This window comes from Nerophis ophidion, linkage group LG09 (assembly GCF_033978795.1).
Source record: "Nerophis ophidion isolate RoL-2023_Sa linkage group LG09, RoL_Noph_v1.0, whole genome shotgun sequence".
NCBI classification, from domain to species: domain Eukaryota; kingdom Metazoa; phylum Chordata; class Actinopteri; order Syngnathiformes; family Syngnathidae; genus Nerophis; species Nerophis ophidion.
In genome coordinates this window covers 49314320-49331367 of record NC_084619.1, presented here as the reverse complement: position 1 = coordinate 49331367, position 17048 = coordinate 49314320, and the positions used below count along the sequence as shown (strand labels likewise).

The window sequence follows — 17048 nt, the reverse complement described above, 5'->3', positions numbered from 1 at the left end:
TTAGAGTAGTGTTTTGGAGGCTCTGAAGACTGGATGCACTGACAGACTCAGTCAAAAAGATGGAGTTCTATGGGTGCGTTTTATCTTCACTTTGATCGTTTTCACCGCAAATGGCAAGTTTCCATATCACCCATCCCTACTGACCATGTGTGGCCTGTAGGCCTTGAATTTGACCCCTGTGGTCTAAATGCCTTAAATTACTAGTACAGTAATAACAAGAAACTAACAATATTGCTTTTCAACTATTTCAATTTCTTCAGTTGCTGTGTAATTCTAATACAGTAACAACACGTTGTAAACAAAAAAATCTTGCAAGTGCAAACGTTCTGAATCAAAGAGGTTGTGCACATGCAACATGACTTCGGGTGGACATCAGGCCCCTGTTTTCCAGGCAAGAAAGTTTCTTTCCACCAGAATCTCCTCTGTTTTTAGGTCAACTGTGTAGTACTATGCAAGTTGGTTTACACTAATATCATCTGTGCATTGTTTCCCTGTTAACCAGTTGCCTGCTAGCTTTTTTATGCAACAACACTGTTCTTATGTGTTTGGGCCATCTCATACTTACTAAAGATGACTAAATATTTCTTACACTTACACTTTGAACCATTTAGATGTATTCAGTGTTTGTTGTGTAATTTTAATATAAATGCCAAAAGGTTGCGAGTGAAAAGATCTTGCAAGTGCAAAGATGTATTGATCTTGCACTCGCATTACAGGTACCTTCTGGGAGCCAAGTCCCCCCTGTTCTTCAAACCTAGTCATGCCCCTGCTCCACACGTGCGTTTGCTTAAGTTAGGCCAGAAAATAAAAAAAGTGCTTTTAAAAAATCTGCGAACTTCAAAGCGCCATGTGGCAAGGGACAACTGTATATAGTACCAGTATACAAGAAACTTTTCTACAGGCTGGGCTTTATATTTGTCAGAAGTAATCAGATGTCGTATTACTTTAAATAAAACACATTATGAGCTGAGTAGGCTTGACCACAGTGGTATCATATCCTTTGTCGTGGACTTTTATTGCCATAGAAACTTCCCCCATACTGTTTTGAACTCTGTTTTTTGCTTGGCTTTGGATATGTTTTATTTCTTCATCATCCTGTGCTCATTTTTGAAAACCATTTAACGGAAACATTGAAGAATACATAATATCATGATAAACATGGTTGTGGTGGACTATGTAAACCTCTTTCAAAAAATGGGTGGTCAATTAAAAACTATCCTGGGTATAAAAAGGCCTACTGAAACCCACTACTACCGACCACACAGTCTGATAGTTTATATATCAATGATGAAATCTTAACATTGCATCACATGCCAATACGGCCGGTTTAGTTTACTAAATAACAATTTTAAATTCCCTGCGGAGTTTCACGGTGGCAGAGGGGTTAGTGCGTCTGCCTCACAATACGAAGGTCCTTTTTATACCCAGGCTCGGGATCTTTCTGTATGGAGTTTGCATGTTCTCCCCGTGAATGCGTGGGGTCCCTCCGGGTACTCCGGCTTCCTCCCACTTCCAAAGACATGCACCTGGGGATAGGTTGATTGGCAACACTAAATTGGCCCAGGTGTGTGAATGTGAGTGTGAATGTTGTCTGTCTATCTGTGTTGGCCCTGCGATGAGGTGGCGACTTGTCCAGGGTGTACCCCGCCTTCCACCCGATTGTAGCTGAGATAGGCACCAGCGCCCCCCGCCACCCCAAAAGGCAATAAGCGGGAGAAAATGGATGGTTTGATGGAATTTCCCGCGGAATTTCCTGTTGAAAACGTCGCGGAATGATGACGCGATGATGACGCGTTTTTGTGACCTTATTGGTTGGAGGGGACATATTAGCTCAGCACCATTTACGGCTAAAAGTCATCTCTTTTCATCGTGCAATTACACAGTATTTTGGACATCTGTGTTGCTGAATCTTTTGCAATTTGTTCAATTAATAATGGAGAAGCTTTTAGGCTTTAGCCACACAAACACACTGTGTTTCCTTGTTTAAAATTCCTGGAGGTGAAGCTTTACTATGGATCAGAACAGTCAAGCGAACATGGATCACGACTACGTGTCAACCGGCAGTTTTCGGTGAGAAAATTGTGGAAATAAGTCGCCCCTACCGGAGATCAGCAGAGCCAGCGTCGTCCTGCTGCTGTGACTTCTCTCAGAGACTCTGGCGTCAAAACACCCGAGGCCACACCCCTCCAACTTTAAGGTACTCTTTAACTCACTAAAACACTAGCAACACAATAGGCAGATAAGGGATTTCCCAGAATTATCCTAGTAAATGTGTCTAAAAACATCTGAATCGCTCTCACTTGCCCTCGCCTTCTTTTTTTTTTTCTAGGCCTTCACTCTAAACTTCCTCATCCACGAATCTTTCATCCTCGCTCAAATTAATGGGGAAATTTTCGCTTTATCGGTCCGAATAGCTCTTGCTGCTGGAGGCTCACATTATAAACAATGTGAGGATGTGAGGAGCCCTCACACCGGTGACATCATCGTCTGCTACTTCCGGTAAAGGCAAGGCTTTTTTACTAGCGACCAAAAGTTGCGAACTTTATCGTCGATGTTCTCTACTAAATCCTTTCAGCAAAAATATGGCAATATCGCGAAATGATCAAGTATGACACATAGAATGGACCTGCTATCCCCGTTTAAAAAAGAAAATCACATTTCAGTAGGCCTTTAATATTTCAGTATTTATCTCCGAGACACATTTTATTATACTTAAAAATAAATACTTACCGCTTGGGCTTTAGTTGCTCTTACAGCATCCAGGATGGCATCCATGTTGAGGTAGCTCTGACTAGTGGGGGCGTGGCCAACACACACTGCCTCATCTGCCATCTTGACATGAACCTGGATACAGATAACAGCTTAGTGTACATTGAACATCATATTCTTTCTAGTGTCTGTCTTTTTAATAATTTAAAACAAGTAAATTTCTCAATTAATTACAATAATGTGCAAAATATGTTTTAAGTTCAATTCATACCAAGAAAATATAACTAGCTTTTCCACATTACATTTGTTTTGCTACTTAGAGGGTTACTAACTGTAAACTGTAACCTGATTTAAAAATATTTTAATCAGAGTGTAGTGCAGAAGTATCAATCTCAAAGGCAAGGGGCCAAAAAAAAGGTACTTTTTATCACATTTGCAGTAACATATTGTATAAACAATAACCGTATATTTTAAGGTATAAACTGTCAGTTCAGTCACCAGAATTTTACCAATAAAAAACAGCGGTAACATTTTTACATTTCTAGTAATGCACTATACAAACAACTGTATATTTCATAGTATAACTGTCCACTCGGTTGCCAGAATTTTACCGTCAAAAAAAAAGTGGTAATGTTTTTTCAATTTACACTAATATGATGTAAAAACCAAAGTACATTTTACAGTAAAATTCTGGCGACTAAGCTGCCAGTTTTGTACCGTAAATTCAACAGATTTTTGGGGTTTGCAGTGTATGTAGAAGAAAAATAATATATCAATTGCATAGGGAATTGTCAAACAATATCATGAAGCAAATCCCTATACATTTATATACATGTATATCCACTGTCTTCTGAGGGTAGCCATAACTGCGACGTGGCCCTAAAAAAACAAGTATGACACCCCTGAGTAGTGAATCCATATGAGTTTCTCTTTTAGGAACAAAAGTGGCAGCAATTTTTCAAGATGTTAGCAACGCAAAACCTGGAAATGCATTGTTTGTTTGTCTTACAATTTGATTGGATTATCCAATTTGGTAAATGCTTGTAAAAAGTTACTACCACCTCGATCTTAAAACCAACCCATTGACCTGTCTACAGGATTTTCCATTTTTCTGATGAAATGCCCTCCACTTCCCATCTCCTCGTTTGTTCTGGCATCCTGGCGCACAATGTCTGTCTACTATAGTTTGAACAACCTAAACAGACAAAGAAAAATTAAAAGCTAAAATATTTTGGCCCGCGGGCAGCATACGGCCTGTTAAAACTTTTAATCTGTCTCGCCAGACGTTTGCACATAATTTTTTTTAGACGTTTAACATACAAACTGTACCTGCCATTATCATAATGTGCAGTGCTCTTTTCAAATTACATGAATTCTTGAACCAAAGAAAGTATTTCAATGGTGGGAATCTGTACTTTTGAGTGATATACAAGGTATTATGGTAATCTATGTCACAGCAGCACAGACGAAGCAAGGTATGTAAATTAGACGCACGCCATTGTCTGGAGCGTTGTCAGCATGTCTGCGATATGGACGTAACATCAATATATTCCAGATATACACCCGGACAGCTATCTACAGAATGTGCATATAGGAGGACAGTGGCGGCTTTTAAGGAGACAAAGTCCAACTAGAGCAGCAATGCAAAGTAACTGTGACGTCACGCTCGCTGCAGCTCGCCTCTTTTGTCAGGGACATCGAGGGACAGGAGTACATTTCTAAACACAAGTACATTTTCTAATAACACCATAAAAAGATTCTAAATGTGTTGCAAGTCGTTTCTAATAAAAGTTTTTAAAAGTCTCTAGACACTTGAAAAATTCTCAAAATACATTGCACAATAAGCAGCAACAATTGAAAATGTGGCAAAAAAGATATAAACATATGTTAATATTATTTGATAATAACATATTTATTTTTAAGTGTATGCATACATTTTTTTATCTTTTTAAAGAAAATTATATAGTGATAGCAGATTATGCAAATTATGTGGTGACGTTATGGTGACCACGCCCCCACCGCCACAGGTACCTGGGCAATCTAGGGGAAACCCTGATAAACAGTACAGGCCAAAAGTTTGGACAAACCTTCTCCTCATTCAATGTGTTTTTTTTACTTTCGTGACTATTTACATTGTAGATTGTCAATGAAGGCATCAAAACTATGAATGAACACAAAGGTGAAAAAACTGAAAAAAGGTGAAATAACTGAAAAAATGTTTTATATTCTAGTTTCTTTAAAATAGCCACCCTTTGCCCTAATTACTGCTGTGCACACTCTTGGCATTCTCCTGATGAACTTTAAGCACACCTTCGAAGTGAAAATTATTTCAGGTGACTGACTACCTCTTGAAGCTAGAACTACCACAAGTTTTACAGTGATACTTGTAAATTCAGCAAAAACACAAAGGAAATAACTCACAGCATTTGAGTCAACATCACTATGAACAGCAACCGTCCGAATTCCCATCTTCTTGCATGTCTTGATCACCTGTGGTAGCACAGACAGATTTTCATGGTCATTACCAAAAGTCAATGCACTGAACAAATAAGACATATGAAGACGCTAAGTGTTATAAACAGTCCTACCCTGCAAGCAATCTCTCCTCTGTTTGCTATTAGGATCTTGTCAAATGTCTGTGGATGAAAAACAAACACTGGATTAATTAAACTTCTTGTTTGTCTGTGACTTAAGTACCACAATCTTTGTCCAACATTTCTTAAAGAATGTTGCCTTTATAGCCAGTACATTTCTATAAATGTAAACAAATGTAAATGAATACTTTTTGAGAATTAAGTCCAGCAACATATCATGTGCTGGGTATTGTCAAGGACTTTACAATACAATAGTTTTGCAATATGGTCACATATTGCAATATTTGGTATAGTTGGGAAATAAATGTAAAATGCAACTTAAAATAGAACTTTTTGGACAAAACAATATTAATATCAAATAAACCATTTACATTTATTAAAATTGTACAGAAAGAAGATTTACAGAGAGAGAGATTTATTACCTTTTCATTTGGACTTGAGACGGTGGAATACTGAGCCTTTCTAAGACTAGCACAGTGCCCAGACTGGAAACAAGAATGCTACAAAACACAAAGCAGGTCATTTAATCAACTGTTGACATTGAAGGGGAAATGTATCTTTTTGGAATGTTGCCTATCATTCACAGTCCCTATGTAAGACCAGAACAGATATGTCTTTTTTATGCATCCTAATTTGTATTATACAACAAGTACAAGTTGGCTAACAATGAAACTAATTTGCGCCCATAAAGCCCTTTAAAAACATTTATAACTGCCATTAAATCACTATTTACATTTTGTTAGCTGTATATTAACCAAATACTAGTGAATTTGTTGTTTAGAGCTAACACAGAGGAGCTACTTTTAGCGGCGCCGTGATCACCAAAAAGTAATTAGCTAACTCACCTATTTACATACTGAGCTGGTGAACTGCGGCATCGCCGCTGAGTTGGTAAAATTTAATTCAAATCATGTCTCTCACCTGTATATTATACGGTTGTGGTCAAAAAATGAGAACATGGTCATCTTTGACATTCAACTTAGACCTGGAGATTGTGAGAAACACTAAGAGACGCTTGTTTGCGCCCCCTTTTTTTTATTTGACCTGCGTGAGGATTAATGATAAAAGACTGAGCTGGCTGTTTTTTTTCTACAATAGAAACAACTTTGATATTAAAGGTGGGAATCTTTGAGCACCTCACGATTCGATTACGATCGATTAATGATGCATTGTTAGTTTATGTACATAGATGCAGTTTTACATGCTTTTAGTTTCATTGAATAAGTGTTTATCACTTGTAACTTTAAAAGAACTATTCATATGGAAAAAGAAACAGTTAAATTTATTCCAACAATTAATAAATTCATGAAAATGTGTGCAAAACTGGACCATAAGTCCCCTATAATAGAGGAGCTGGTCGGATCTCTCTGTGAGTTGGCTCGCTGCACTCAACCAAATTTTAAAAAACGTTCTGCATTACTTTATGTACAAAAAATTAATTGATTATCGATTATTAACAATTAATAATTGATTCTGTAATCATCCATGTCCGAATTAAGATGCATCTAATAAACGTTTCTTTTTTTGCCTCACCTCTATTTGATACCCTTTCCCATTTACATTATACTCTATAACAGTGTTTTATCAACCACTGTGCCGTGGCACACTAGTGATCCGTGAGATAGAGTCTGGTGTGCAGTCGGAGACGATGTAATTTTATCTATTTGGATTAAAAATATGTTTTGCAAACCAGTAATTATGGTCTGCAAATGATGAGTTGTTGTTGAATATCTGTGCTGTCTTGAGCTCGGCAGAGTAACCATGTAATAATCTTGCATATCAGTAAGTGGCAGCCGGTAGCTAATTGCTTTGTAGCTGTTGCAAACAGCGGGAGGCAGTGTACAGGTAAAAAGGTGTCTAATGCTTCAACCAAAAATAAACAAAAGGTGAGTGCCCCTAAGAAAAAGCATTGAAGCTTAGAGAAAGCAATGCAAAACGAAACTAAAACTGAACTGACTACAAAGTACACAGAAACAGAGTGCTGGACAACAGCAAAGACTTACGGTGGAGCAAAGACGGCGTCCACAAAGTACATCAGAACATGACATGATAATCAACAATGTCACCCCAAATAAGGATAAAAACAACTGAAATATTATTGATTGCTGAAACAAAGTAGGTGCAGGAAATATCGCTCAAAGGAAGACATGAAACTGCTACAGGAAAATACCAAAAAAAGAAAAAAACAAAAAACAAAATTGGAGCGCAAGACAAGAACTAAAACACTACACACAGGAAAACAGCAAAAAAGTGAAAATAAGTCGCAGCATGATGTGACAGGTGGTAACAGTACACCTACTTTTAGACAAGAGCTATATTAATGCATGGTTGGTTATGGTTTAAAGTCATACCCAACACATGCGACAACGACTTTTTACACTCCACTAAGTTGCGTTTTTTTATTAGTTCTGCTGGTGGTGTGCCTCTGGAATTTTTCAACATAAAAGATGTGCTTTGGCTCAAAAAAGGTTGAAAAACACTGCTCTATAAAAACAACAACCAAAGAATTTTCGTTTAAAAAAAATAAAAAAAATAATGGCAGCTAAGTTACTTTAATTTCACTATAAAAACAGTTGTAATGTTTTTTCATTATAAGCTGTAAAAAATTTTTTTTAAAAAGTTCAATTCTGGCGCCGGAGTAGCCAGTTTCTTTTTTTACAGTAAAATCTAAAGTTTTGTTTTTTTACAGCATACGTAACAACATATAGCATAATTAAATGCATATGCAATTATGTAATATCAAGAGATGAATCTTTATACACTTATTTTATTATATTGTTCATTTATATAATTACAAGCTGCCCTCTGAGGGCATTGCGATGTGCCCCTCAATGTAAACAAGTTACGCCCCTGCACTACGAATTCTTGGAACCACTTCCATCACAAATGTTTTGACATGCATGGCAAATTAAGATCAATCTATGAAATTCCAAGTAACTGATGGCCCAGGATAAGACTGTAAGCAAGACATACATATAAAAATAGGTTGTGTTTTTTTGTTTTTTTTAAAGAAAACGAGGTATAGGTTTCCTTTTCAAAAATGCAGGAGTGAAAATTGACAGCAAGGTTGATTTAAAATACTCTACACCAGGGGTCTCAAACTCAATTTATCTAGGAGCCACTGGATGCAGAAACTGGGTGAGGCTGGGCCGCAAGAAAAGATTTCTTTAAAAAATCTAACAAGCACTTTTTACTGAATTCACCTTCTTTGAATGGCTTTCCCGTCCTAACGACATACCTGCCAAATCTCGCGATCTTTCCGGGAAATACCCGAATATCAGTGCCCCTCCCAATAATCTCTCGGGGCAATCATTCTCCCAGTTTTCACCCCGGCAACAATATTTGGGGGGTGCCGTGATGATGCCTTTAGTGTCCTCTACAACCTGCCCTCTCGTCCGCTTTTCCACCGTACTAACAGTGTGCCGGCCCAGTCACACATTGTATGAGGCTTCTGCAGACACATGGAAGTGACTGCAAGACATACTTGATCAACAGCCATACAGGTCACACTGAGGGTGGCCGTACAAACAACTTTATCACTGTTACAAATATGCGCCACACTGTGAAACCACACATAACAAGATTGACAAACACATTTTGGGAGAACATCCGCACCGTAACACAACAAAACAAATACACAGAACCCAATGCAGCCCTAACTCTTCCGGACTACAATAGGGGCCTGGGTTGGGGGGGCTGGGGTGTATATTGTAGCCCGGAAAAGTTAGGGCTGCATGGGATTCTGGGTATTTGTTCTGTTTTGTTTATGTTGTGTTACGGTGCGGATGTTCTCCCAAAATGTGTTTGTCGTTCTTGTTTGGTGTGGCTTCACAGTGTGGCACATATTTGTAACAGTGTTAAAGTTGTTTACACGGCCACCCTCAGTGTGACCTGTGTGGCTGTTGATCAACTATGTCTTGCAGTCGCTTACTGCGTCTACAGAAGGCAAATACAACATGCGGCTGGGTTGGCACACTGTTTGTACAGGTTCTAGAGGATGCTAAAGGCAGTGCCTCCACGGTGCCCCCTTAATATTACTGTATGGGTGAAATTCGGGAGGATGATTACCCCTGGAGGGGCACCAAAAATTGGGGGTCTCCCGGAAAAATTGTCAGTGTACAAGAATGACGCTGTAAAGCGCCATTCATATGAAACTTGCGGGCTGCACCATCATTACATTTTCATATTAAGGTGCTGGCCGCAAAATAACGTCTCACGGGCCGCAATTGGCCCACGGGCCGCGTGTTTGAGAGTCCTGCTCTACACAGTCGCCTGGAGGACACCTTGTCCGCTGGAGATGTCCAGCACAACTGCGACAACTGGCGTTATCATTTATTGTCAGTTGTCCAACATTACGTCATAGCGAAAGTTCATAACGCGACAAGAAATCATGTGAAGATGCTCTCATGTTAGTGACACTCAAGTATCAGTATATCCCCATCACAAATTATTTGGGGAAGGTTTTCATGCTTTTGGCTACAGTCCGAAATGTGACGACGTGATCTTTTAAACACAAGTTTTCATTCAATTTGACGGACAGTTAGAACCTGACTAATCGTCTCACCTTCACAAAAAACAAGCGCCTGCTAGGTGATGAGATGAGACAGCGCGTCGCCATTTTGATCCACAGTCGCAACCACAACAGACGTCTTCTTCTTTTATTTTGGTGGCGATTGGCATCAGTCGTGGTGCATTACCTCCCCCTCTGTTCATTGTAGTTTATTACAGTTTCATGCATATAGTACAGTGGTCCTCAAATGAGGGTACACGTACCCCTGGGGGTACTTGAAGGTATGCCAAGGGGTACGTGATATTTTTCAAAAATATTCTAAAAATAGCATCAATTCAAAAATCATTTATAAATATCCATCCATCCATTTTCTACCGCTTATTCCCTTTGGGATCGCGGGGGGCGCTGGTGCTTATCTCAGCTACAATCGGGCGGAAGGCGGCGCACACCCAGGACAAGTCACCATCTCATCGCAGGGCCAACACAGATAGACAGACAACATTCACACTCACATTCACACAATTTAGTGTTGCCAATCAACCTATCCTTTATAAATATATTTATTAAATAATACTTCAACAAAATATGAATGTAAGTTCATAAACTGTGAAAAAAAAATATCAATGCAATATTCAGTGTTGACAGATAGATTTTTTGTGGACATGTTCCATAAATATTGATGTTAAATATTTCTCTTTTTGTGAAGAAATGTTTAGAATTAAGTTGATGAATCCAGATGGATCTCTATTACAATCCCCAAAGAGGGCACTTTAAGTTGATGATTACTTCTATGTGTAGAAATCTTTATTTATAATTGAATCACTTGTTTATTTTTCAACAAGTTTTTAGTTATTTTTAAATCTTTTTTTACCAAATAGTTCAAGAAAGACCACTACAAATGAGCAATATTTTGCACTATTATACAATGTAATCAATCAGAAACTGATGACATAGTGCTGTATTTTACTTCTTTATCTCTTTTTTTCAATCAAAAATGATTTGCTCTGATGAGGGGGTACTTGAATCAAAACATTTTTCACAGGGGGTACATCGCTGAAAAAAGGTTGAGATAGTAGAATGGAATGGGTTGTACTTGTATAGCGCTTTTCTACCTTCAAGGTACTCAAAGCGCTTTGACACTACTTCCACATTCACCCATTCAGACACACATTCACACACTGACAGAGGGAGCTGCCATGCAAGGCGCTAACCAGCCCCCCTTTAGGAGCAAGGGTGAAGTGTCTTGCTCAGGACACAATGGACGTGACGAGGTTGGTACTAGGTTGGGATTGAACCAGGGACCCTCGGGTTGCGCACGGCCACTCTCTCAACTGCGCCACGCCGTCCCTAGAATTAGAAACTACTTTATTGATCCCTGGGGTAAATTCAGCACCACAGTTCGCCCACAATAGACAATAATCATCCATCCATCCATTTTCTACTGCTTATTCCCTATGGGGTCGCGGGGGGCGTTGGTGCATATCTCAGCTACAATCGGGCGGAAGGCGGAGTACACCCTGGACAAGTCGCCAACTCATCGCAGGGCCAACACAGATAGACAGACAACATCACACTCACATTCACATACTAGGGACAATTGAATGTTGCCAATCAATCTATCCTTTATAAATATATTGATTAAATAATACTTCAACAAAATATGAATGTTAGTTCATAAACTGTGAAAAGAAATGCAACAATGCAATATTCAGTGTTGACAGCTAGATTTTTTGTGGACATGTTCCATAAATATTGATGTTAAAGATTTCTTTTTTTGTGAAGAAATGTTTAGAATTAAATTCATGAATCCAGATGGATCTCTGTTACAATCTCCAAAGCGGGCACTTTAAGTTGATGATTATTTCTATGTGTAGAAATCTTTTTTTATAATTGAATCACTTGTTTATTTTTCAACAAGTTTTTAGTTATTTTTATATCTTTTTTTGCAAACAGTTCAAGAAAGACCACTACAAATGAGCAATATTTTGCACTGTTATACAATTTAATCAATCAGAAATTGATGACATAGTGCTGTATTTTACTTCTTTATCTCTTTTTTTTCAACCAAAAATGCTTTGCTCTGATGAGGGGGTACTTGAATAAAAAAAAATGTTCACAGGGGGTACATCACTGAAAAAAGGTTGAGAACCCCTGATATACGTAGTAGAAAAGAATGGTAAATGGGTTGTACTTGTATAGCGCTTCTCTACCTTCAAGGTACTCAAAGCGCTTTGACATTACTTCCACATTCACCCATTCAGACACACACATGCAAGGCGCTAACCAGCAGGGAGCAAGGCTGAAGTGTCTTGCTCAGGACACAACGGACATGACGAGGTTGGTACTAGGTTGGGATTGAACCAGGGACCCTCGGGTTGCGCACGGCCACTCTCTCAACTGCGCCACACCGTCCTTAGAATTAGAAACTACTTAATTGATCCCTCGGGGAAATTCAGCAGTACAGTTCACCCACAATAGACAATAATAATCCAGTCATCCATTTCCTACCACTTATTCCCTTTGGGGTTAGGGGGGGGCGCTGGTGCCTATCTCAGCTACAATCGGACAGAATGCGGAGTACACCCTGGACAAGTCGCCACCTCATCTCGGGCCAACACAGATAGACAGACAACATTCACACTCACATTCACACACTAGGGCCCATTTAGTGTTGCCAATCAACCTATCCCCAGGTGCATGTCTTTGGAAGTGGGAGGTAGCCGGAGTACCCGAAAGGAACCCATGCATTCACACAGAAAGATCCCGAACCCGGGATTGAACCCTGACTACTCAGGACTTTCGTATTGTGAGGCAGACGCACTAACCCCTCTTCCACCGTGACAATAATAATAATAATAATATAATTTATTTAATTTACATCATATATTATATATGTAGTATATAATATATGAATAATATAAATACATTCTACATTACATACACTACAGTCCAGTGGTTCTCAACCTTTTTTCAGTGATGTACCCCCTGCGAACATTATTTTTAATTCAAGTACCCCTTAATCAGAGCAAAGGGGTACCTTGGGTACTCTTCTCACTCCGGCACTTACCAAAGGTATGCATGGTAGAAAAAAAGAGATAAAGAAGCAAAATACTGCTCGTCTCCCCGGCGGGAGGGAGCGAGAGAGAGACACACACACAGTGACAGAGAGAGCTGGAGAGAGAGAGAGAGCGAGCAGGTGAGCGAGCGAGGGAGGGAGGAAGAGCGCGTGCGGGTCTAGTGGAAAAGCAGCAATACGTTTCTCTGCTTGCATCACGCAGGTGACGTCAATGTTCGGCCCTCCAGAGTCACATACCACACCGTGATTGGTAGATTCCTTCAGCGCCGCACACAACGCTGTCAAGTGTCATTCATATAAAACTCGCGGGCCGCACTCACATTAAACTTTCATATTAAGGTTGGGGCCGCAAAATAACATCTCGCGTTTCTGAGACCACTGGTCTGAAACGTTTCCTCAATCCATTGTTCCATCTGGTAATCATTTAAACTTATATTCTTTAATAATTGCATATCTGTATTTGGGATAGCGAACATCCACAGTAGTATTGCAGGTATTGGTACTGAAGGGCTAACTTTATGTGTCAATTTGAACTTTTTCCACATATGTCTGCTATTATCCACCCAAAACTATTCTTTTTTTTCTCCTCTTTTTCTTGGCAGTTTAGAAGCACTTGGTGAGTTGGATGTCCTTGCTTGGACCCTTTTAAGATTGCCCAATAAACTTCTGACAGTTGATCTCTTCTCATGTCTAAATGTTTTTTGTTCATTTCTACATGTCATGCTGCCACTGGGGTTGACTGTGTAGCTCCACAACATTAACATAATGCATGTGACTTGATCCTGTCTATTTTCCCAAATCATGTTTTTTTTAAGCAGAATGATTAGACTGACTCTTTTCCCCAGACATGTCCTCTTTTACGGGCCTGTCTGGGCTGTCCGGGCGGGGTTTCTTAAATGCCTCAAGTGTCTGGTGTTTTGAGTCAGGGCTGCGTGTAATATCAATGTAAGTCCAGGGTTAAGAAGGGATTGAATAAAATAAAACATGTTGTGAAGGTGTGGGCACGCAGCAAAAGTAGTGAGGGAGGGGTAGAGAGAGTAAGAGAGCGAAATAGTGGATTGGACATTAATCAAGGAATATTTGGTCAACAGCCATACAGGTCACACTGAGGGTGGCCGTATAAACAACTTTATCACTGTTACAAATATGCGCCACACTGTGAACACACACCGAAATAAAAATGACAAAAACATTTCGGGAGAACATCCGCACCGTAACACAACATTAAGTTAAGTTAAAGTTAAAGTACCAATGATTGTCACACACACTAGGTGTGGTGAAATTTGACCTCTGCATTTGACCCATCCCCTTGTTCAACCCCTGGGAGGTGAGGGGAGCAGTGGGCAGCAGCGGTGCCGTGCCCGGGACTCATTTTTGGTGATTTAACGCCCAATTCCAACCACTTGATGTTGAGGGCCAAGCAGGGAGGAAATGGGTCCAATTTTTATAGTCTTTGGTATGACCAGGTCAGGGTTTGAACTCACAACCTACCGATCTCAGGGCGGACACTCTAACCACTAAGCCACTGAGTAGGTACACAAAGAACAAATACCCAGAATACTTTGTAGCATTAACTCTTCCGGGACACTACAATTTACACCCTCTGCCCCCCCCCTCCCCCACACCTCAACCCGATTAGTCACATCAAATATTCCACTTTGAAAAATTATTTTGGTGGAGGATTTTACATATTTTGTATGTGTTTGCCTTGAAAAAACTGTTTTGTTTGACAAAAAAGGGCGGAAAACAAACAAGACAACATAAAAAAAAACTATAACATTTTGAAACGAGGGATAGATTTGAAGTTGATGTAGCCATTTAAGCATTACAGTAAATATAAAATGTATGTATGCCCTGGCACACCATAATCATCATTTCAAGACCAAAGCAAAACACTTTTTACACTTTTATACTGAAATAAATACACCTACAACTTATTAAATAAAAACTGAAAAACAACTACAAGCAGCGGTAAAGTTTAGATCCATGAAGGAAAGAAGAAAGTGAATGAATGTTTATAACTTAATACATTTAGAAATTGCATACACATTTTTCTTCTTCTTTTTTTTATTTTATTTTAATGAATTAAGTAACATTTATGACAACCTTTTCCCAAAACACAACATAGAATGTGAGATATACCGTATTTACTTGAATTGCCGCCGGGGCGCTAATTAATTCAAAACCTCTTCTCACTCCTGCGCTTACCAAAGGCATGCGGTAAAAGTAAGCATGCGCTAATTATTTTAAAACCTCTTCTCACTCCGGCACTTACCAAAGGTATGCAGTAAAAATTTGAGTGTGATGTAAGCTTGGACCTTAAATCCTACTGAATAGCTCTTAATCTTCTTCCCTTTAAGCGATTTCAAATTACCGGTATTGAAATCAGCCTCCCCCATTTTGAAAATGATGACAGGGGAAGTGTCATTCGTGACGTCACGAGTTTGACCAGGCGGTAATACTAAGCATCGATCAATCCTTTATTCTACCGCTTATTTCCTTTGGGGTCGTGGGGGGCGCTGGTGCCTATCTCAGCTACAATCGGGCCGAAGGCGGCGTACACCCTAGACAAGTCACCACCTCATCGCAGGGCCAACACAGATAGACAGACAACATTCACACTCATGCGCTAATTATTTTGGGAAGCGAGTTTGACCCGGCAGTAATTCAAGGCAGGCGCATACTATATGCCCTGCGGCAATTCAAGGAAATACGGTAACAGGATAATGCATACGTTAATTGTTTTCAAAACACTTACAAAAAAGTGGGACACCAAAAATTTACCGTGGGACCCCATTTTTATGACTTGATTTTGAAAATTCCTAGCGCCAACACTGCTGTCAACAGAGGGAAAAAATGCTTTATTTAAATAAATATATTATTTATAAAGCAAGTTCAAGTATCATTGGCAAATTTTCACCTCGTCCCGGCCTTGGCGTGCTGCCCGCCCTGGCAAGCATATATGTGTTCTCTTCTCTGGATTTCAGAATATGGTCAGCATAAGATTGATAAATGATGCATCCATAATCACTTACAGAAAGCAGCAAAGTGAGATATATTGCTTTCATCCATCCATCCACTTCTACCGCTTATTCCCTTTGGGGTCGCGAATGACTGTCTATCAGCCCCCCAATCTTTACCCATCAAAGCCCTCATTATATTTAACATCTGTTTACTTTCTTTCGGCATGGCGTAGTGGGTAGAGCAGCCGGCCAGAAACCTGAGGGTTGCAGGTTCGCTTCCCACCTATTGACATCCAAAAATCTCTGCCGTTGTGTCCTTGGGTAGGACACTTCACCCTTTGCCCCCGGTACCGCTCACACTGGTGAATGAATGATGAATGAATGACAGGTGGTGGTCGGAGGGGCCGTAGGCGCAAACTGGCAGCCACGCTTCCGTCAGTCTACCCCAGGGCAGCTGTGGCTACTGATGTAGCTTACCACCACCAGGGTGAATGAATGTTGAGTCCCACTTCTCTGTGAGCGCTTTGAGTGTCCAGAAAAGCGCGATATACTGTAAATTTAAGTTGTTTCCACTATTGTGCTAATGTGGGTTGACTTGGGCGCAGTTGGGTGTTCCAACAGGACAATGACCCCAAAACACACGTCAAAAGTGGTAAAGAAATGGTTAAATCAGGCTAGAATTAAAGTTTTAGAATGGCCTTCCCAAAGTCCTGTCGGTGCCCGACACAAGGCTGAAGCTGAGAGGTGACAGAGCTTTCGCAGCTGCTGTTCCCAAGCTCTGGAACGACATACCCCTGAGTGTTAGCGAGCCTCCTCTCTTCCTGTTTTTAAATCTCTCTTAAAAACATACTTTTATTCATTGGCTTTTAACACTAAGTGATATCCATCTGGCAATGGCGCCCCATTATACACCTGCTGTGAACCTGTTTTTATGTTTTATTTATTTTTTATCATATTCTGTTTTTGTGTTGTTTGCTTGGTTCTCGTATTATCTTTTAACCTGCCCATTGTACAGCACTTTGGCTACCCCTGTGGTAAATTTTAAATGTGCTTTATAAATAAAGTTGATTTGATTTGACCAGTTAATATATTTATCAAACCATATTCCCAAATATTTGAATACTTGTACGTCTTCTATATTTTCTCCATAGAGTTTAATTTAGAGCTTGTTTTGAATTTTCCCCTTTGTCAAATTC

The 17048-nt window shown here is 39.7% G+C and overlaps 1 protein-coding gene across 1 annotated transcript in view; it reads right to left on the bottom strand.

Moving 5' to 3' along the window:
- pcca (propionyl-CoA carboxylase subunit alpha) overlaps positions 1–9996 on the bottom strand; it is a 42189-nt gene extending 32193 nt beyond the window's left edge. The window contains exons 1-5 of the mRNA XM_061911132.1: positions 9868–9996; positions 5726–5803; positions 5298–5345; positions 5131–5199; positions 2731–2844 (exon numbers count right to left, since the gene is read on the bottom strand). Coding sequence (XP_061767116.1) covers positions 2731–2844; positions 5131–5199; positions 5298–5345; positions 5726–5803; positions 9868–9921 — 363 coding nt within the window. The 5' untranslated portion in view covers positions 9922–9996. The remainder of the gene's footprint in view (positions 1–2730; positions 2845–5130; positions 5200–5297; positions 5346–5725; positions 5804–9867) is intronic.
- Between the last annotated feature and the right edge of the window lie 7052 nt (positions 9997–17048).